General features: G+C 44.2%; 1 protein-coding gene across 1 annotated transcript; it reads right to left on the reverse strand.

The window, feature by feature from the left end:
- Window positions 1-547: 547 nt before the first annotated feature.
- On the reverse strand, window positions 548-21,447 carry LOC119433554 (glucose-6-phosphate exchanger SLC37A4). Its single transcript, XM_037700802.2, has 9 exons — window positions 21,115-21,447; window positions 17,496-17,731; window positions 14,735-14,870; window positions 9,049-9,180; window positions 8,792-8,971; window positions 7,505-7,602; window positions 6,009-6,119; window positions 5,110-5,248; window positions 548-1,982 (listed from the first exon to the last, which is right to left on the reverse strand). Exons 1-9 carry the CDS (start codon window positions 21,248-21,250, stop codon window positions 1,816-1,818), a joined length of 1,335 nt encoding a protein of 444 aa, XP_037556730.1. The 5' UTR covers window positions 21,251-21,447; the 3' UTR covers window positions 548-1,815.
- Between the last annotated feature and the right edge of the window lie 519 nt (window positions 21,448-21,966).

The raw sequence follows: 21,966 nt of genomic DNA on the forward strand, positions 1-21,966 counted from the left end.
GGGCTAGCTGTCAAATTTTAATTTCAACAGCATCATATGTGAAAGCTTCACTTTTCGAAAAGATACCCTAGTTAGCACCTTTTCTCCTTTAAATTATTTAAAGGAAAATAGCTAGCAGAAAAGTGGGTTTGCACCTGTGCACTCTATGGAAACAGGCGGGTAAGTGTTCCAAAGAATTAATGTGAGGTTACCAAGCAACACAACTGAATCGTAAAGGACAATAAAAGAAGCTCTAAAGTGCTTTCCCAATGAATCCATGACAAATCACAGAAAGACCTACATGCCAGTAGCGCACCCAGGATCTCTGCCAGGGGGGGGTTGACAGTTTGCCAATACCATCTAAACAGCACTAATTTCGATTTCCTCACGGGAAATTGTTAAAAAAATGCGCTTTTTGCGAGTGTGCAGACGATTGCGCGTCTTACATCTTAGTTGCAGTACTCAAATGCGTAAGGAAAGAAAAGGGGTTAAACAAAAGGAGGGGTTAAGTCGGCCTCAGGGGGGGGTTCCAACCCCCGAATCCCCCCCCGTCGGTGCGCCACTGCTACATGCTACCCACAGTTTCAATGGTGGTTAACCAATTGCAACTCCAGGTTTCCCTTCAGTAATTAAAATCTACAGAATAGTGGAAACATTTATTTTCCCTTTTCCTGAATTTATGGCTGTAAAGTAGCCACAGATTCTGTAGTACAGGTAGCTTCAAGCTAGAATAAAGTATAAAACACATATCAAACTGAACAGACACACATGCACCATTCGACTAACTCTGCTGGCTCTTCTTCCCTTTTCATCTTCTCTCAGTCTACCTCCCACTTTCACCTTAGACAATGGGATAAGGCTGAGGAAAGGAAGCTGGCTGCGTACATAGCAGGTCAACTATTTTTACACATAATGAACGGACCTTGGCTTAGTACATGTCGAGTCAATCATTAAAATTGTATAATCACTTGTTGCATTTCTTTGGACTTGTGGCACGGTCATTCCAAAAATGGCAATTTGATACGTACCCTCACATTCAGAGCTTTTTGCATGCTCAAAATGCTAGGTTTCTAGGACAGGTACGTAAGTTCATTTTGACACCTTAGTGTTGTTAAACATGAGAAAGCCCACCACTATTACACAGAGCAATGGAGCATCGTAATTAATCATAGCGACCAGATTTGTTACCATTTTTCCTCATGCTGTCTTAAAAGAAATTCAGCCAGTTTTCAAAACACATTTAGAAATAAAATGTAAGACTGCACATCTTTAATTCAAACAAACCGAGGCTTTTATATCATATGTTTGGAGGCAGCATTTAGCTAGTTTCAGGTCATCGTGAGAGAAGCCACACTGATTACTCAGGCTTGCTTTGAGAAAGGTGTTCACATGTTGGCCTGAATTTACCTGGTACCCCTTAATAGTATGAAGGATAATGACAGTTGTATAAGCTCAATATTTGGTGGCAGTGCACCTTCTCTACAGTGGCAGGCGACCTTGCTATAAATGTGGGGCAGGGAAGTCAAAGAGGTTTTTGGAAGTGATGTCTAACTCAAGCCTCCCATGACTGCTTGCAATGATGCCTGCTAGCTTGTAATTCTTGTCTTGTAACCAACTGCATTTCCTCATAAATTTGGGCATTCTTTGAAGGAGTCCGAGGAATTCAGAAAATACAGAATAGTGCCGCTTCCTTCTCTCATATTATGATGCGAGAGTCTCCAAGTTGAAAGTCTAACGTCGTTTGATACGCGAGAGGAATGATGCAATAACGATGAGGTCTGTAAGTGGAAGCTTGAAGGAATGAGTAGGCAAAAGTAGGTGTGATGACTGTCGACCCTAGTCCTTCTTTGATCTCGATGCTCCCATTTTCGCGTTGAAGTTCATCCCCAGGAAGAGCACCACAGACGTAACACCACACAACACCTCCAGGAGGATGAAGACGGCACCCCAGTTGTAGTGGTCGGCTACAATACTGAACGGCAGTCCAGAAATGACAGCGCCAACTGCAGACGAATAGAAAAATGTACAGTTAAGCTTTCAACCTAATGACATTGATAGGCATTGAGAAATAGTACATTAGAATTGGAGCTTCATTGATTAGTTTCAAAAGCCTACCATCCGTTTAAAAGCATAGCCGGAAGGCTTAGTTCGTATCCCATCATGTATGGTAAAAAGCAATACTTCAGGCGTGCAGGGAAAAGCACTGCAGGACAGAATCCTTAGACTGTTCACTATATTTATCACCCTTGATAGCCACGCATACTAGACACCACCACACTCATTCTCTGACACTGATTTTTACGAGAACAGGTACGTTTAAGTTTGCTTTTCTTCCTGTGAATGATAGCGGATTGTAATCAACAGACTGAAGGATAGCCCCATGATCTGTAACAAACTTGTATCTAAACTTATTTTTTCAGTGTTTGGTTCAATTCTTATTAATCTGTATTGCGTAACACCCCCCTTGCTTAGACTCCATGTCCACAGTATTTTTTAAATAAAATAAACAAAAATAAAATAAAAGCTTTAATCTCTCCTTGTTCTCCTATGTGTTCCAAGGTGTGATTTTTATCACATTCTAGCCTCCAACAATTTTTAACATTCCTCCACCAGACGTGCCCGCCTCAAATTCTAGGAGTGGGCAGGCCACACCATCACTCAACAGAAGCAGACCCAACATTTCAATAATGCTCCTTGAAAACACGTGCACTCAAACCGTTATCACACACTTTCAGTGTCTAAATGCTCAGTGACACTATGATGAAGAGGTGTTACTTTGCTCTTCACTGCAGGATCATCACAGGAGGAACCACTGAGAAATTCATCATCATTAGTCTATTTTTTATGTCCAGTGCGGGACAAAAGCTTCTCCCAGTGATCTTGAGTTACTTCTGCCCTGCACCAGCCGACTCCATCCTATAAAGCCCCTAATTACGGTCAAAGCTTGTCATAACAAACATGGATATAATGGATTATCGGACACAACAAAGCAAATCTAAAATGTTTCTCGGCAATATCAGCATGCATGGAATATATGCTTACAACAATGTGGCACCCCACAATACACATATTAAGAGTGAAGATTTATTAAAACCCTGAACATCCTCAACATTAACGATTTGGCAACATACAACATCGCCTCCATCATGTATCAAATAGTCAACGAAAAACTAGCCTTGACAAGAGTCTCGCTTCGCCCCTCACTTCGCACTGTTGGGAACGTATCGCGCTTTCGTTTTTTATTACCTAAGGTAAATACTAATTACGGCCACTCTACACTGCAGTTTACAGGCACCTCAGTTTGGAATAGGCTTGACAGTAACCTAACCACTCTAAGAACATTGCACACATTTCTTAAACAATTAAAGCACTCATTTATTGACAATGCGTAGCACTGCACATGCTTGCACACAGCCTCCCTTTTTCTTTTCCTCTGCTGCTATTTTTTGATGATGTGAGAAAGAAAATTGTTTGAAAAATTTATAACTTATGTGTGAAATATTTCTGTACTACTGTATTTTCTTTTCTTTTTTGTTTTGTTTTAGTTATTTCAGCTGCTTTTGTTTTATGTGATTTCTGCATATAAAACAGCAGCTGCCATAGAAGTGTTTCTCCTTTATAACAATCGGTAGGGACCATTTAACAAATTTGTTGGGTCCCAAAAGTGTGTACTTTGTAATTGTATAGCTTACTTATGTTAAATAAACTTTCAAACTTTCAAACAATGAATATCGAATATAACGAAGGTCCTTTTGTGTCACGTGATATACTTTATTAAACGGGGTTCAACTGTGCCATCAATCCATCTGAGCCAGTGCTGGCCTTGACTGTGTTTGTCTACAATGATGTGCAGTGAACATATTTCCGTCAAGGTATGGAGTCGCCCTCCGCACTAACTTGAAGGCAGAAAAAAAAAATGAGATGGAATGAGTGGGGGAATGTTTAAGGGTACTGGGATTAATAAAGAGCTTAAGGGAATGAATATATCATAATGCAATGCAAAGTGCCTGTAATTTTTGTTAGTGTGTGCTTCAGCAGCCTGCGTAGGCTCTTATCATAGCCCACCGTCACTCTCCTGAAGGCTCCCTCATGGGCATAGAAGAGCCATCTCAGAAGGTTCACTGCGTTTGACTTTACGACAAATTGCACAACTCTCTGTGTTCGACCTGGTAACAGATGGCGCTACTGTTCCTTTCACTGAGAAAGTTCGCGTTAAGGGCCCCGTGTTGCAGAAAATCTGGTGTCGGCGTCGGGGGCGTTGCCCAGCTAAGAAAATCATCCTGAACCACCCCGACTGTGCTGTCCTTCCGTGTGGCGCAAAGCGTTAGTGAGCAAAAACTGAATTTCTCAAAGTAATATTCGTCAGAAAATCGTAAAGTACGACTTAACGACAACCTGCAGACATGATAGCATTGGACTGTAATTTGAATGTACGAGAAAACATAATTGTGTTATGAGGAAACTCAAAAACAAACCCCTTTTCCAGCATTTCAACTATACAACAGCCGAGCACCATCCGCAAGCACCATCCAGATGGCGCTCTCGTCCTCGGCAGGTCAAACTGGGACATAGCCTGCCTAATGCGTTTTGGACACGTGTGTGCCTCGGGGCAACAGCAATCAATTAATAAAGTGATAAAAAAAGGCCCTAGGGCCTCCACATTTTAATATAAGACGACTTATATTGCCCCTAAAGAAATGTCTACCCAAGCAATGCATTTGTGCTTAAAAGTGAAGCCAACTTTAAGGGGATCAGTGTATGCTTGTTCTTTGTAAGCTGGCTTTCCCACGTTGTGTGTTGTAGTGAAGCCTACTCATAAAGAAAAACGCGATGCGAACGGGGCCCGATAACACTATCGCGTTCCACTCTTAAAGGCGAAGCTTAAGCATCCTCCAATTTTTATTCCAACATCAGCATGAGCAATGTGTACTTATAGATTTTCTCCAAATGAAGTAAGGGAGTGCTGAATCTGCACATGCTAATGAACAAAATTCACTTTAATACTTCAACTCTGTGATCAGTCTGAACAGAAATGCTAGATGCAGCGGTTTAGCTAGAAAAGCCCTTTATAATGAACTGTCTTATTTACAAACATCTGTTATGAAGGAAAACAGCATGAGGGTCACTCACTACTTGCTGCAAGTGCAACGATGGCGTGCGATGTTCCCGACAAGTGGGCTGGTGCCGACTCTGAAGCAGCAACGCCAAAGATGGCAATAGGTCCATAGAGGCAGGCGCCTAGGACCAGGCCAATGCTGGATATCCACAGCTGCAATTCCAAGTGACAAGATGGGAGACAATATTTTAAATCCTTTCAGCCAATGGTGCCTCGACCAAGTGCTGTGAAGTGAATTAGAAATCATGTGACCAGCCTTGCTTGGAGAAATGCGTATGAATGCCTGCTTTCACTTGTGCTAGAATGAAAGAGTTTGTGAGCTAGCATCTTTCTTGGCATGCAAAAACAACACTCCCATCTCCAACGCTGTCCTGCTGCACGTGCTCAAGAGAGACTACACTCAGGCAAAGAGCTACGTGCCAAGTACTTCACAAGCACATGTCTCCTCGTCCACATCCCTTGGCAGCACTAGCCAAGCCAACATAATGAAGCCAACCCAAGCAGAAGATGCTTAATGGCTGTGGTAGAAGGTACTGTAATAAACATCAGAGACACCTCGTTGACAATTAATGTTTATTCTAATGTCACTGGGATTGCCCGATATGCAAACAGGATTTTTTTCAAACTGCACTTTTTGAGATGCTTGTGTTTAAGCTCCATGTAATCTGCAGGGCAGTAGATAATAGTGTCAACCCTGTTGCATTACACTAATTACACTATGCTGGAATAAAGTGTTTTTTCAACAACAATGACAACAACACAATATTCAAATGAAAGCAAAAGCCTAGGAAATTCAAAGCCTCTTATCATATTCTTAGGTGATAGTTACCTGCAATATTTTGGGTGTTTCAAGACTCCTTAAAATTATTTTGCAACATCACTGCACAAAGATTTAAAAAAAGTGAAGGCTTACCTCCGAGGACCCCTTTCCTACAGTGAAGCACAACAGGTGAAAACAGCCGGTTGCCCCAGCCATGAAGAGTATTGCAACGGGTATCCTAGGGTTTGCATTACTTTTGCTGCCCTGGAAAAAAAAAAAAAAAAAAAACAAGATTATGCAGGTCACACCTACTCGAGAGATGAATGTTACGTGAAACATTTCGCAGGTAGCTGGCTACGTACCATCATTTGGGGTTCCGCAAAGTGCTACCAGATGGCGCTACAAGGGCAAGCAATTGTGTGTGTGAAATAAACGTGTGTGACGACAATGATGATAGTGCGACAATGTGACGGCAACTGATTTATTGTGCTCCGATGGTGAAATGTTGCAACCTTACCCATTATGACTGATTTTAAAGGCAATGCAATGTCATGTAACACTTCAAAGCGCCAGCTGCCACCAGGGTAAGATGAGGGATACACGAGGGAAGCAAACTGTTGCTATGCAACGTGATGCACGAGTCAACCATCTCAAAGCACGAGCTTGCAAGTTGGAAGGAGTATGGTAAGCTGTTGTGCTCTCGTGCCATGCATGCATCTGTGGCCTAAAGGGTAAGGCATTTGGCTTATGCACTAGGGGTACCTTGAATGACATCCAACTACAGGAAAAGTAGTTTTTTTCATTGAAGAAGCCCCAAACCAGGCAAGACATGAGCCTTCCTACCTAGCTACTAAAAAGTCCCTGGTAAAATACAAAGAATGCTTTGCATTAAAAGAAACAAGTTCTAGTGCACAACTGCTACTTTGAAGCACACCTGTTTCCGAACTTGTAAAGTTAGAAAGACACTGCTGTGTAATACCTATTTGACACGGAGGTACTGCTATTATTTTAAAAATTTTAAATACCTATTTCACCTGGCTTTGTCTGTCCCATTTTGGAAAAGCAATCAAAATGCAGCTGTCACCTGAGGAACCATGTAAGCAGGCTGGTCAGCCGACGATTTCATTAACTTTGCTAAAATTTTATAGAAAAGAAAGTAGAAGGGTGCATTCCATCTTTTCCAAGCTTTTCTAGTTTCCAGTGGTGTTGCCATACACAGCCATCAACAGCTTTAACAAAAATGTGACATGGCTGAAGTGACGATAAGCCACAGCATATTTCATTCCAAAAATCAGTGACAAAGCAAATTGCATTGCCAAGTTGCTGTAGAGGGCATTTTATTTTTTCCTAGAGCTTGTGACATGTCATAAAAAGATGAGTATTCAAGTTCACAGTTATTTGAGTTTATATATGCAGAAAGAATATGCAGAAAGGGGTCCCAAGGTCAGAAGACTACAACGACGAGTGAGGATGACATTTGAGACTAGTGTCCTGATCTTCTGTTCTGTGAGTCCATTACCTAACTGGCTTACAGTAGCACACAGAAAATGGCACAAGCTCAATGGCACACGCTCTGTAAGCCAAAGATGCAGCAACCCCCTCTGGAAGCACCTGCTTTCCTTAGCGAACATATGCTGGTAGCAGCTCACCTTTTTGACATGCCGGCGCAGAAACCAGTCAGTGAGGAAGCCGGCCAGAATGCCTCCAAAGAACCCACCGGACTCTATGCTGCTTGTTAGTGCGCTGCCTAGAACAGCACAAGAAAATGCCAAGCAGGACGCAATTTGTAAAGAAATTAATATGACAACATGCGAGAGGGTTGGAAGAGGTGGCCCACAAAGATCCGAGTTTAGCATTCTCTCCTTAGCAAAAAGCTTTCTTAATGTGGAGTGATGTATGCACATTAATAAGCAAGAAACAACTACTTGCAGTAACAGAACAAAATGCAAGAAGGTTCAAGGTGTGCTATTTCTTGTCTTTTTTACAGTACGTGCCAGGCTACAATTTACGCATGACACCAACTTATGGATGGAGGTTGCAATGTCACTATGTTCACCACCAATATATTTTCACCACTGTTTTCAACACCATCATCTTCCATCCTTGTTCTAAAGTGGGGGGTAGCAGCCCGAGTTCACAAGCTCAAGTCAATCTCTCTGCCCTAAAAAAAAAAAAATTCCGCAGAGACACTTAAGACTGCTTATGTGTGGGAATGCGAAAGCATTACACCGTTTGTAGACCTTGGAACATCATGAACGTGCTCATTTTATATACTCATGACGTGGCACTACATCTTTTCCATTGGCTGCGCCATCACGTGCCCAAATGACGCACGCACCAGGCCACACCTTCAGTCAGCCACAACTGTGGAGCTGCCATGGTGTCGGGGAAGCGTGCTCATCTTGTGCCTCGGAGGCCCAGGTTTGATTCCCACACAGACCGAAACGTACCAAATTTTATTTTAAAAGCCATCAATTTACTTTATTTAAAGGAACCTCCCTGAGAAATTAGGCGTCAATACGAGCACTTTTTTATGTGTTCTTACTCTGCGCGCCGTCAGCCATTTTTGGTACCCTCTTTCGGTCACGCCGACTATGACGGATTTTCGCGTATACCCTTACACCTAAATAAGTTCGCTCTCCGTCTTCATTTTTATTCTACAGCTGCGTGTTGGTGTGTAGTCACATCAAAGGTGGGTGGGTGGTCAAGTTCAAGCCCGTCAGAATGTACTGAGACTATCGCCTGTTTGCACTACTTCCACAAGTGTGACAATGAGCCTGCAGTTCTTGTAGCACTTCTTTTCCAGCCCCTCACACCACCACTAATGAACTAAAACCAAACCTACACTGGCTTTGCAACGATGTCTGAGATGACGACAATATAGTAGTAACAACAAAAATAACAATTATAAAAACAAGAAAGACAGCTTGGTGTACCTGCATAGTGCGAGTGTCCAAGGTCCTCCATCACGTAGAGCTGGCCCCAATCGACAGCGCTCGTTTTAGCGCAGAAGACGACCAGGTAGCTGAATGACACGAGCCACAGGAATGGACTAACCATCAGGTCCCAGACAGTCGCTGAGCTGCGGTCGTCGGCCGCCGGCTTCTGGGGCTCTCCTGCACACTCGCGTGAGCGACTAAAATGCGAAATTCCCGACGACTAGGCTGTCTTTGCCCCGTGTTATGAAGCTCACCTTTGCTTGCTACATCCTTCTTAGCTGCTGCGGCTTTCTTGCCAGGTGCATCCTGTGCTTCTAGACCGACATCGGTCGGGGAGTTGACCAGTGTGAACATGGCTACGGCTCCCATGGCGATTGACACGGTTCCTGATGAAAATCAGTAGAAGACCGAAATTGAGCCTTCCTACTGTGATCACTACGTGGAACGTTAATGGCTAGATGCATTTCTTTGTGGCACTAGGGGACGCGGGCAAACGTGACAGAAGATGCCATACAGGAGGGCAAAAGCCTCATCAAAAGGCCAACAGTAGCACTTCCTCTCACTTCTCATGTCTTATGGGACATTTGAAATAAGCTATACTTTAGTGCATTATAAAGAATTGTACTGTACTATAAAAACCTATATTTGATAAGGAATTTTGCAACACCCCTGTAACCTGAACATGCAATGTGTAATGTACATATGTGAATTTTCATTTAGATGCACAAATACTGCTTCACACATAAAAGTTCGAACAGGACACACAGATCTCTGAAGAATTTTGTGTGGCTCAAATTGATAGAGTATGAATAGAGGTTTTGAGCAGTGTACGAGTGACAGGGACTACGTAAAGCAGATTACTCTCTGCCTTTAGACTTGCCACCCAAGATCTTGACTACTGTGTCTAAAACAATACTAAAGAATTAACAAGTACCAAGTTTTGCAGTAATGGCAATGTTATGTCACAAGAAATAAGCTTTGTCACAACCTGTTAACAATTTATTACAGTTATAACTGCTGATGAAACAATTAAACAACCTTTGCACAGGCGCTAAAACTATATTTGTGGTGGGGCATACGAATGAGCACTCAGACATGACAAGAGCTGAATGAACGAACAACCGCTACAACTACATTTTATTTTTAGGTCAAATTGACATGCACAGACTCCACAGCTGGTGTAGACTGTACAAGTTAGTATATTACAGCACTTTGCTCATTAGCGATGCAGCAGGCATGCAGTTCTGTATAGTGTCATTCTTCTGTTGGAAAGCAAAACGTGCTGTTGGGCAAGTTGGTACTATGATGCCATGGTAGAATGGCCACAAGAAATGTACACAGGTAATGAATACACAGACGCACACAAACACGATCAGAAAGTTAGTTCAGTGCACCCTTCTTAAGCTTGAAGAACTGCTGATCAATCATAGCAAATGTGTTATTACAGTAAAACCCCGGTGATACAATCCCGGCTGGTACGAATTTCGGTGTGATACGAATTCGTAACATTCCCTGGCCGAAATACATTGCTCACAATACGAAAAAAAAATCGGCTGTTCCGAACGCGTTGCCGTGCTGCTGTGGATCATATGAAAGTGTGATCAACAGCGGCGGCGGCCGAGCCAGCAGAGGGACCGGCACAGACACACGGCTATGTCACGTGGCTGTACAAAAACGCCCGGTAAATCCAAGGCGAAAGCATTTGCGACGGTTAATTCGGACATACCATGCACCGACAATGTTCTCAGCAGCACGCCAAATCATGCGGCGGCGCCTCCTACCGGCCATAGAGTAAAAGCTTAGGAGAGACCCCTCAATGCTGCGCACGAACAAAAAAAGACAGAAAGCAAAAAAAAAAAAAAAATGCGGCGCGGAAATTTTACCCTGTCTCACATGGCAAGGTCGCCGTTTCTGTGTTGTGCCGGAACATGCGTGTACATGTCGACGTCTCAGCCACACGGAGAAAATGGCAGTGCACCCTTCTCCTTTATGCTTCCTCTATTTTCTAGTCACGTGTTGACCTTGCACGCTGCGGCTGCGGCGCAGAGGGAAGCAGCGGCGGTGTCCCAGTCCGGCCAACAAAAATGCCCATACCGGCAAACGCCCGCTTCCCAATAACGGCAGAAAACTAAACTTCAGCGAGCTGGCGCCGGCACGGTAGCTGGCGTGCACGGTGACAGTCAAAGGTGAGGGAGCTACGAGGGGCTTGAGAGGTAGGGCGAGGGGAGCAACCGAAGCGCTGGAGTTCCCAAATCCGCTTCCCTGCCACCCTCCCCTTCCACGGTATCCGCGTGCGCCCGTAGCCGCGCCGGCACCGCCCGCACCCTGAAGTTTCGTGTTCAGCTGTTATCGGGAAGCCGCCGGTGCGGGCAGTTTCGTGGACATCGCTCGCTATGCTCTTGTGCGCCGCGATATTTCACGACCCGCACCGTTCGTGCATTATGCTATGGTGCACGAATAATTCAAAAATACGTCCTTCTAATTCGAACAAATTTTCGGGCCGCTTCGAGTTCGAATTATCGAGATTCGACTGTACGTGGAAGTCAATGAGATTTAGGTCGTGACCATGAAAACGTGACGTAGCAGCCGGGAAAACGCAGCAGCAAGGAAGGTATCAATGGGGTTCCACTATTAGGAATCTTTTCTGGTAAAAATAAATTCATTTTTTCTTGATTTTGTGTATGTTTTGATGATACGAATTTCGGGTGATACGAATATTTCACGCGACCCTGCGAGATTCGTATCACCAAGATTTTACTGTACTTAGACGGCATCATGAGCGGGAGCTCAGTTTGGCAGCGGTACGCTAGCAGTCTACAAGTTCACTCACCCACCCGTTTTGTGCAGATGCTGCGCATTTCGCCAAGGAGCAAGGAGCCGAGGGACGACTTACTGCACTGTCTACGTCAAGGAACAGCGTAGCTTCATGTGCAGACGGACCGAGATTTCATCTCGTTTGGCACAGTGTCAAGACCGCTGATTCAATGGCCCGGCTTCCCAGCTACTTGGCGCATCGCCGCACAGCCCACCAATCAGCGTGGAAGGCTGCCTTTATAACCTGCTGCCTTTATAACAGACGGCATCACGAGCGGCAGCTCAGTTTGGCAGCGGTGCGCAAGCAGTCTCCAAGTTCGCTCACCCACTTGTTTTGCGCAGATGAGACTCGCGCGTTGTTGAAATAGTAGTTACTTGTTCCATTGCTGCGCAGTGCTGCCAAACTTTGACTGTATGTGTGCATAAAATCTCTAAGTGTGGCTGGCAATGCTAAGGAATTTATGAAGGCTCTAGAAGACTTCAGACAGGAAATGAGATGGAGTTGCGTAGTGTGAAGGACAGTGTTAAATTCTGTAGTGACACGTGTGACGAAACAAAGGCAATTGGCGCTGACGTGAGGGCACTTCGACAGGAAATTGGCGAGCTGATTAAGATTAATGAAACCCTGCAAAATGAAAACAAGTGCTTAACACGGAGAGTCGCAGAGCTGGAGCTGTATGCTAGGTTAAGTAACTTGGAAATAAAAGGCATCAAGCCAGACGAGAATCCTGTTGACATTGTAAAAAAAATTGTCGACGTTCTTAAAGAACCAGTTGCTAGCCATGACATTGACACGTGTCACCGGATCCCAATGCGCAAGCCAGGCGAGACCAATATCTTGGTTGGTTTTGTTTGGAGAGATAAGCGTCATGCGTTTCTTGCCAAGGCCAGGAAGCAAAAGGTAACAAATAACCAGCTCGGCTTATCTGGGACCGACAGCGTTTATGTAAACGAGCATCTTACGCAGACTAACAAGCAGCTGCTTGGCCCCGCTATTGCCCGCAAGAAAGAAGTGGCGTGGAAGTTTGTCTGGACGAGCGGGGGCAAGGTTTTCGCACGGAAAGATGAACACATGGAGGCTGATCTGGCAAAGATGACTAGATAATAACATTATTTTTGCAGCATGCTCAACATTCCTGACTTATCACGGTGCTTTTTCCACCTGCCTGTACTAGATACAAAACTGATCATTTTAATTCTAACTTTAAAAGTACCAGTAAAATATATTTCTCGGCTTTTCATTTAAATATCCGTTGCATGAAAAACAAGCGTGACGATCTTGATTTACTTCTAGGGTCGCTGTCGGTGGAGTTTGATGTTATGCTTTTTTCTGAAACGTGGTTTGGCATTGATGGCGACGAATGTTTCTTTGATGACTATACTTACAATGGTTTATCAAGGCCCCATGGAAGAGGTGGTGGCCTTGCTGCATATGTTAAAAATGTCATTTGCACTCTGTGGTTAGCGATGTTACAGTCACAAATCCCAACGTTGAGTGCTTAGCTATATCCTTACAGAAGATAATCTTTGTTGCTATGTATAGACCCCCTCAGGGTAACAAATTAGAATTTTTTGAGTTCTTGGAAAGCCTCTTTACTTTCCTCGACTTAATAAACTACCTTTCATTTTAACGGGTTATTTAAACATAGACCTATTATCAGATGATTCTCATTCAAGGGAATTGCAGAGCCTCATTTCTTCTTAGGCATGTATAAGCTATATTACTTTGCCTACCAGAATAACTTGCAACACGGCTACTTTATTAGATATCTGTATCTCAAATGTTCAGCTTCCACACACTGAATCCGAATCCTTAGATGTTAGTAACCATTTGCCGATATTTTGTTTTATGCCTCTCAGATTAAACTGAGTAACAAACACCATTACGCATATGACCAGAGATTTTAATGATGTTGCTCTCAATGAGTTTCGAAAACTAATCGAAGGTATTAATTCGGAAAAAGTTAATACAGGATATTCTGAATTTATTGATACCTTCTTAACCCAATATAACGCAGTTTCCACTAATAGAGAGAAAAATTAATGTTAAGAAGTTTAAGAAGCCTTGGATGAACAAATCACTTTATGCAAGGATAAGAAAGAAAAATAAAATGTTTCATGAGTTTCTCCATAGCAGAGATCTAGCTCTGCTTTCTCAATTTAAACAATTTAGAAATAAACTTAACAAAGACTTAAAAAATGCTAAATCTAATTATTACATAAGCCATTTCTCTCAAATTCAAAATGATAGTCGTAAAGTTTGGCGAGATGTTAATAACTTGAAACACAAAACTAAATGGACACAACTTAGTGAAATAACCACAGCTAATGGTAAATTAACTGGCCGTGAGCTATCAAACACCCCGAATGACTACTTCATTAATGTCAGTTCACCAAATCTTGTTACGCAAACTCCGGTTGATAGTTTTATGGGCCTCACCACTACATTACTGAATTCTATAGCACTCGCACCAACAACCCCTCAAGAAGTAGCTACATAAATTTTTTCTTTAAAGAACGATGCATTTCTATGTACATTTTACTGCCAAATGTATGGGTACCAGGGCATCGTCAGGCCTTACTGCCTTTTGTCCCGGTCCCCTCTTTTCCCTGAAAAGAAGAATAAACTTCACTTCACTACACAAGGGCACAGATTTAGATGTTTTTGTAGAGGGCATATGAGTTAGGCATCCACTAGTACTTAGCAGGGTGATAAACCTATCTCCTGTCACAATAAGTGAAGCACACAAAAGTTGTTCTTGTAAAGCTTGGCATTAGACAAAGTAGATGCTAAAATGCGGGAACATCCAGGAAGAAGTGGTGAATTAAGCTATTATTTTCACATATCCAAGAAGACTCGGAAGCCAAAGCTGGTTAGCACAGTGCAACTTCCTGCTGAGGCAGTGTTCTTGAATGTCCACTTTTAATCAACAGCATTCCTGGCAGCCAGGAACATGCCCCCTGTAGACATTTATTCGTCCAGTGCCAGTCATGCGAAAGTGACTGTCCTCGAAAGTGACCATCAAGAATACTGCCCCAACACAAGTATACAAGATGGATGCCACTACACATGGCAACAATGAAATTTCTGGAGCAAAACAAAAAGTCACGCGAGGCCTTACTTACCAGCTACTGTCAGGCTAAAGCGCCAGCCATAGTTCAGGATCAGGAATGCAGAGAGAAAAGGAGCCACTCCACCCGAGATGTTTGCAGATGCAGAGAGGACACTCCACCAGGTGCCGAATTGAGACGGTGAGAACCACTTTGGACAAAATGGTACTTCAGATTAGGTAAATGTGCACACAGATAATTGAGTGTTTTCTACCGAAGCGACATTAAGCATTCTTGGATGCTTTGAATATCATGCCTGTGCTTCCTCTCCTATGACTTCTTAGCTCGCTGCCAACCAGCTAATTAATTATTTAATCAACCAAAAACTTTATTACCACCAAATAGTACACATTATAGAACAAGGTGAGTTGGATCGATAATTAAAAAGCTAGTCACTGTACAAGGTAGGCAAGAATGTAATGTGAACAGGGAAAAAGCCTGTCAGTGACCATTTCCTTGTTAAGAGCTGAGACACTGTGATTGATTTGCTGAAGTTGCATTCTGACCGTGGCCTTCAGGCGTTTTCTATCGATGTTAAGGACCTCTATTATTCTTTGCCGCATAGAAGCGTACTGTCCTGTGTTCAGCAATGTATTGATGAGTATGGCGTTGTGTCCTTCCTGAATGAGGCTGGTATTTCTTGTAGTCAGTTTTTAGAAGTTTTACAGCTTTATCTTAATTCCACTTTCATTACTTGGGATAACCAATGTTTTTTGCAGAAGAGCGGAGTTTGTATTGGCTCCTGCATTGCTCCCATTCTTAGCGACCTGTTTTTATTCTATTTAGGCCAGGACATTTCATTACAAGTGCAAGGCACTGCAGTTTTTAAGATATTTAGATACGTTGATGACTTTCTAATTTTTATTCACTGCTCTTCTGATGCCTTCATTCTGGAAACAAAGAAAGAGTTAGAAACATTTAAAAACTGCTTAGTTCCCCTTCAAACTACTGATGAGTTGCCCGTGGAGAGGTCTATTTGCTTTCTTGATCTTCGCCCGAGCTTTTAGGATAGCCACACATGTTGGTCGTATGAGCCGCGAGCAAACAAGCCACTTCTGCCATATACGTCCGCACATTCTAAACTTGTAAGCGGGCTATTATCAGTTTGTGCTTCGAGAATGCCCTTAGCAAGTCTTGCTGGCATGTAGTGGATGCAAGTTTTGAGAAGCAAACTCGACGTTTGTCCTTTGCTGGATATCCCAAGCTGATGCAGGTGTCTGTCGCGGAACGCATTTTAAGAGAAGCGCGACCCAGCACGCCGAAACCTGTTGCTGATGTCCCTCCCGTCAAACGCCCCAAAGTAAGTGTTGTACCCTACATGCACGGGATATCTGATAACTTGAAAAAGATGGCCCAAAGGGCAAATGTAAGAGTTGTTTTTTCTGCTCCCAACAAGCTCGGCAAGCTTTGCAAGTTGAAGGATCCAAATGGCGCACCCCCTCTCCCCCCCCAGTTAGGGACTATGCATCACCGAAAAAAGTTTGTCGAGTGTGTTCACTGTGTGGTGTACCATCTCCCGCTTTCATGTGGGAAGCAATATATGGGGCAAACTGGGCGTTGCCTCAATGATTGGCTCTGCGAACACCGCAATAACGTAAAAAATGGCACCGGTGGGTTCTTGGTGATTCATTGTCGCGATCACGGCTGCAAACCTATCGAGGACGATTGCACGATTGTGTCTCGTGGCAGGACGCAGCTTATCTGTGAAATAACTGAAGTGCATATAATTGCAAAATTGGGTGATAAGTGTGTTAGTTTCCCTTCACTGGCTCTCACAGAAAAAGAACCAAGTTTCTTGGAGGTGGCATCACTTGACTCGTAACTATGTTACACGAATGCGCAATCCTTTTTTAGTTCATGTAAGCACATGCGCAGTCTATACTGCTTCACACATATCAACCGATTCAGTGGCACAATAAATTTAGTTGAAAGTTTGCGCTTGGTGTGTGTGTTCTTCTCTCTCGTCCGTGTATTTTTGTTGCACAATAATACTTTAGTAAAGAAAAAAAAATTGTGAAGTGCCCCTGAAGTGGAACAACAGATTTTGCAACAAGTTGTTTTTGAGGCCTATTGCTATGACTACCTTGTTGCTATGTTAACAATATAGCATGGCAGATACCTAGTGGCTTGTTAAAGCGACAGAATGGAGGCAAAGGAAGAAAAACACAGTCAAGGGTATCAGATTAGACAAGTGTGATGACATAAGAAAATTTGCAGGTGTAGGATAGAGTTGGCTTATAGAAGATGAAGGAAATCAGAGATTGCTAGAAGAAGCCTTCGCCCTGCAGTAAACCTAAGTGAACTGAGAAGAAAGAAGGACAGGTAGATGATTATGATGATGACTATGATTCTGGTAGTAATCTTAAGCATACGTTCAGGCAGGAAACCAGCTGCCACTGTCACTGAAGTTGTAATTCCAACCCACTTAATAGTTTTTGCCATCGGCACCTAGCATTAAATAAAGGCTCCGTTTTGTCACCACACAGTTTCTGGCCCCCTCTCTTATTTGAATGCATTCTTCTTCTTCTTTCTGGGGTTTTACGGGTCAAAACCAGTTCTGATTATGAGGCACGCCGTAGTGGAGGGCTCCGGATAAATTTTGACCACCTGGGGTTCTTTAACGTGCACTACAACGCAAGCACACGAGCGTTTTCGCATTTCACCTCCATTGAAATGCGGCCGCCGCGGCCGGGATTCGGTCCCGCGACCTCGTGCTCAGCAGCGCAATGCCTTAGCTGACTGAGCAACCCCGGCGGGTTATTTGAATGCAGCTCACCTTTCTGAGGATCTTGGCACAAGATGGCCAGCCACATCCCTGGGCCAGTCCGTTCAGGAACCAGAATCCAGAGAAGAGCAGTACAGAGTTGGGCGAAGTACCAAACAGCAAGGTCGCCACGCCGCTGAGGATGAGGCCACAGACAAAGAGCAGGCGTGCACTGAGTCGGTCAGAGAGCACGCCGCCCATGAACTTGCTGCCGGCATAAGCCAAATTCTGGCTGCTGATGATCATGCCTGCAATGTCAAGAAAAATCACTGGGGCACAAGCGAACTGACCACCGTGAGTTTGGGCTTAGTGAGCCGCAGGGCTACAACAGGGCGTACCACAATCCCCACAGGTTACAGTCAACAACACCGTGTGGTGTATGAAAGGAAAAATTGTCCTCAACCCAAATTGCAGCACGAAGCTACAAAGATGTAAACAGATACAGGTTTCTCAGAAAGCTTCAGAGTTGAAGAAGGTATGTACTGGTCTGGGGTCGAACCTGGGACCAACACCTTTTAAAGACGGTCGCTCTACCATCTCAGTCAACCAGAAGACTAGCCGATTGCAGCGTGGAGCCGAATTAATCCGACTCAAAGTGCAGGAGCACTGAATATAGCATATCAGATCAAAATCAGGCAAAAGAAACCTAAGGTTTTTTTTGTAGTTTCATGTTACAAGTTATGTGGATGACATCATTAAACTTCCCCAACCTTGTAGGGTTCCGCAGAACTGATTTGTCAAAACATGGTGTATCACAAACTCGTTTCACGACAAGTTTCACCACCCTGCTTTAAAGGCTGCCAGAAGTAGTTGTAGCCTTACAGGAACACTCCAACTATAATCCCAGCAGTATCATAGCTACTCTCCAGTAATGATCACATACACATAACTAAAGCATTTGAATACAGGACAAAGGTAAATGCGTACCCATATTAGTCTTAGGGAACACTGTAGTGTGATGCTCTGGATTAATGTTGACCATCTGGGAATGTTTTATAGTCACCAAAACATTAAAACGTTCTTTCTCGTGTTTAAGAGTGTTTTACTGCCAGATTCTGAGGAAATTTATCACCAGCCTGAACTGATTTAACATTGCTTTTTAGTGCCCATTTAAAACCGTGAGCCCTATTATAAGCGGAACGTTGAAATCCAGACATACTGCATAATTTCCTGAGGCCCTACAAGATTTCAGCAACACATTGCCTTTTAGACAGTATTTACTGCAGAGTAGATAATTGGGTAACTTAATCACTAAACTCACATTTTGAAGGAAGCAGTATAAAAAGTTGAAGGACATGGTAGAAGAGCACTTATGTTCTCTGCTTTGTGGTTTGTAATATTGCACTGTTTGCTTCCAGATGTCGGTTTTTATAGCGGTCTTAGGAACATGAAAAATGATGTCCTAATGTCGCGGTTAGTTTTATAGTATCAGCATACTCTCTCACATGGACAAAGCAACCATGCCTTCTAGTTCTTTCAGGTAAATGTCTCTTGTACTTGTCCAAGCACCAAGACGAACGCGTAACATTATACGACGGCTTTGTGTTGGTGCCACACACTGGTTCTCGACTTCATTCCTACAGCATCTGAAATGTCATATTTCTCGTCTTCTTTGTCATCAGTAATGACAATACAATCTTGCTTGGTTTAGAGTCAATGTTTACAAAAGCTGGTGGCACAACATGAACAGATCATTGACACATGTTGCCACATGGCAGTTTTCCCCCCCCCCCCCCCTTTTTTTTTTCTGTTATCATCTCAGCTCGCATTTTAACATGGATAAAAGGCTCGGTCTGAGAGCATGGACAAGGGGTCATGGGAGAATAAAATACCCTATCCTACTTGATTAGATATTCTCTCTCATGGGCACTTTTGATTGCACTTATATAAGACACCTGAAGGCAGTGGAAGTTTCAAGTCTTCCGAGATGAGTGCAGCCGCTGCTTAATCAGCGGCCACCTGACAAAGCACAGGGCCACGCCACTGAGATGAGCCTACAAGACAACACTAGCCGAGGAACAGCCATAAAGGTGTAAAGTTAAGAATTAGAGCGCACGCCACTCTGGGAACAACGCCTCACAGCATTGCTTATCTCCCAAGTTGGTGTGGTGATAACACATACCTCATCACAAGCGAACCTCTCAACTTGAGGTCGGAGAAAGGCAAGGGGGAAGAGAAAGGCACTTATGAAACCTTTCTCCAGGGAGGCTCGTGGAAGTCCACAACACGGTCAAAACACCATTTTATCTCTCGGCAAAGATGTGGAATTGGGCCAAGAAACACAAGTTACACGCACGGCTGCTGTTCGTCTCTTGTGCTGGGATGTGCTGTGAGATATCTGCTGTCTGGCCCAGCATTTCTCACGTGCACAATGTCGTGTGGCATTACACGGAAGCTATCTCGACAGTTGTGCCGTGCCCTTTACAAATTGTGGGTAGTTTTTCCTGGTTGCGGTATCATTTGCTGCTTGCACCAACATAGCAAGACTGATTGTTTAGAATGAAGTACAGAGGAGTGTGAAGTTAAGTAGAGCAGATGGTAAACCAGTTCTGCGGAATTCTGCAAGGTGGCGGAAGTATCATGAAAGGGAAAAATTGTCATCCATCCGAACGTAGCACAAAGCTACACAGGAAAGCCACACGAGTTTCTCAGAAAGAACGCTTCGCAGTTGAGGAAAAATTCCAGCTTCCGGGATTCCGCAGAAGTGATTTACCATATTCTGTGTCCTTGTGCTTCCGGGTGCCGATGAATTCGCCCTTGCGCTGCGATCTGCTAGCCTCCTGGTTAGCTCAGATGGTAGAGCAACCGCCCCGGTAAGGCGTTGGTCCCAGGTTTGAATCCCTAACCAGGTCGAATTTTTCCTCAACTGCGAAGCGACCTGTAGGGGTTTCTTCGGAGCTTGGTGCTACATTCGGGTGGATGACAGAGCAGATGGGTTAAGAATTTAGTTTAACTTGTTAATTGGTACATTGTTGGTAACTTGGGCAATTTCTTGTCCCGTCGTTGAGTGACGGAGAGAATGCCTTTCCGGCTGGCTTTTCTTTCAGAGAACTACAAATACCACTTAACATAACTTCTCGCGGGCGCAGCAATGAAATGCCACGAATTCCAATCGTAAGCCGCGTGTTTTGAACTTTCTATAACAGCTAGAGCACTCTTCACCAAATGCTTAAAACCGACCCGGGAAGTGAAGTCTAATGTTGCGAACGCCCTATAGCTGCAGCGCGAATGCGCTTTACGAGTATCCGGTATTTTACGACACCTCGGTTCGCATTTCAAGCCAGGCAAGATCACGAACTCGTCGTCCATAATCTCACGGCAGCTGTTCTCGAGCGCTTCTGAATCGCTGCGCATACATAGAGTGTTTGTTATCCCAACCTTCGCGTCAGCGGCAAATATGCCGCGTAAATGCCAGACATCCAACCCGCCGGATCTGAACATGGAAAACGGAAGCGTCAAAAGCAACGTCGTGGCAAAGAAATGAACTGCAAAAGTTCGCTGCCTTCGTCAGAAAATGACATCCGTCAATACGCGAACAACACGACCGTTTGAAGTGCGTGCCATCGGCAACCGTGCACATGAATGACGACTAGACCAATCAGCAAGTCAGCTCGAGTACTACGTTACTTACCTGCCTGTTCCTTGGTCAATCCCTCTTCCATCAACTCGGGAAGAGCGAGAGAAACGGATTTTCGGTTGTACGCGTAGAAGGCGTAGCCGAAAAACATGGTCGCGAAGACGGAGAACTGGTAGCTTTTGAGGTCCATGTCGACGGCGCGGTGATGTTTGCGGTGGTGGTGTTGCGTCCTTGGCCGTCCTTCGGAGTGCTTCCGCGGCTCTTGCCGTTTCGTAAGCTCAGCATCAGCGCCTGCCCACTGCCGCCGCCGGCCAGCGCACGACGATCACACGTGCGATCGCCGGCAGCGGCTGCTTGTTGCGGCCGTCGATCGCTTCCCGGGGCGTTGACGCCTGCTGGCACCTGACGGCGGCTGCGCGACCTTTGCCGCCAGCGCCCTGGCGGAATACGAAAACATGAGCCATTTAACTGCGTGGCCTCCAAGACTGGCAACAAAAAAAACGCACGGTTTGCTTAAAATCTTGGAAGCCTCGCCTGCGTGGTGTAAGCTGTGGTAAAAACGCACCGACCGCGTCGTCTGCTATAGAAAGTGCGGCGAATCTGCGGCTTGTGCCGCGTACGTACTGCATAACTCGCGTACTTTGTCATTATTTACTTAATGACAGCTCTTTTAGGTTGCAGTGTAGCGGCAAAAGAAATTAAAAAAAAAAAAATGTGTGCGTGTGTGTGTGTATGCGCGTGTGAGTGTGTCTGTGTGAAGGAAGTAGTTATTCATATCTGGTGCTTAATAAAGTAAAAGAAGCGCAGGCTAAAGCCCCTCCATCAGCTCACGGCGGTAGTACTATGGAGGGGCTTTAGCGCAGGCACACGTAGAAAAGCAAAAGCAAACATTTAATTTCGACGTTT

Source organism: Dermacentor silvarum, chromosome 11, assembly GCF_013339745.2.
Source record: "Dermacentor silvarum isolate Dsil-2018 chromosome 11, BIME_Dsil_1.4, whole genome shotgun sequence".
Classification (NCBI taxonomy): Eukaryota; Metazoa; Arthropoda; class Arachnida; order Ixodida; family Ixodidae; genus Dermacentor; species Dermacentor silvarum.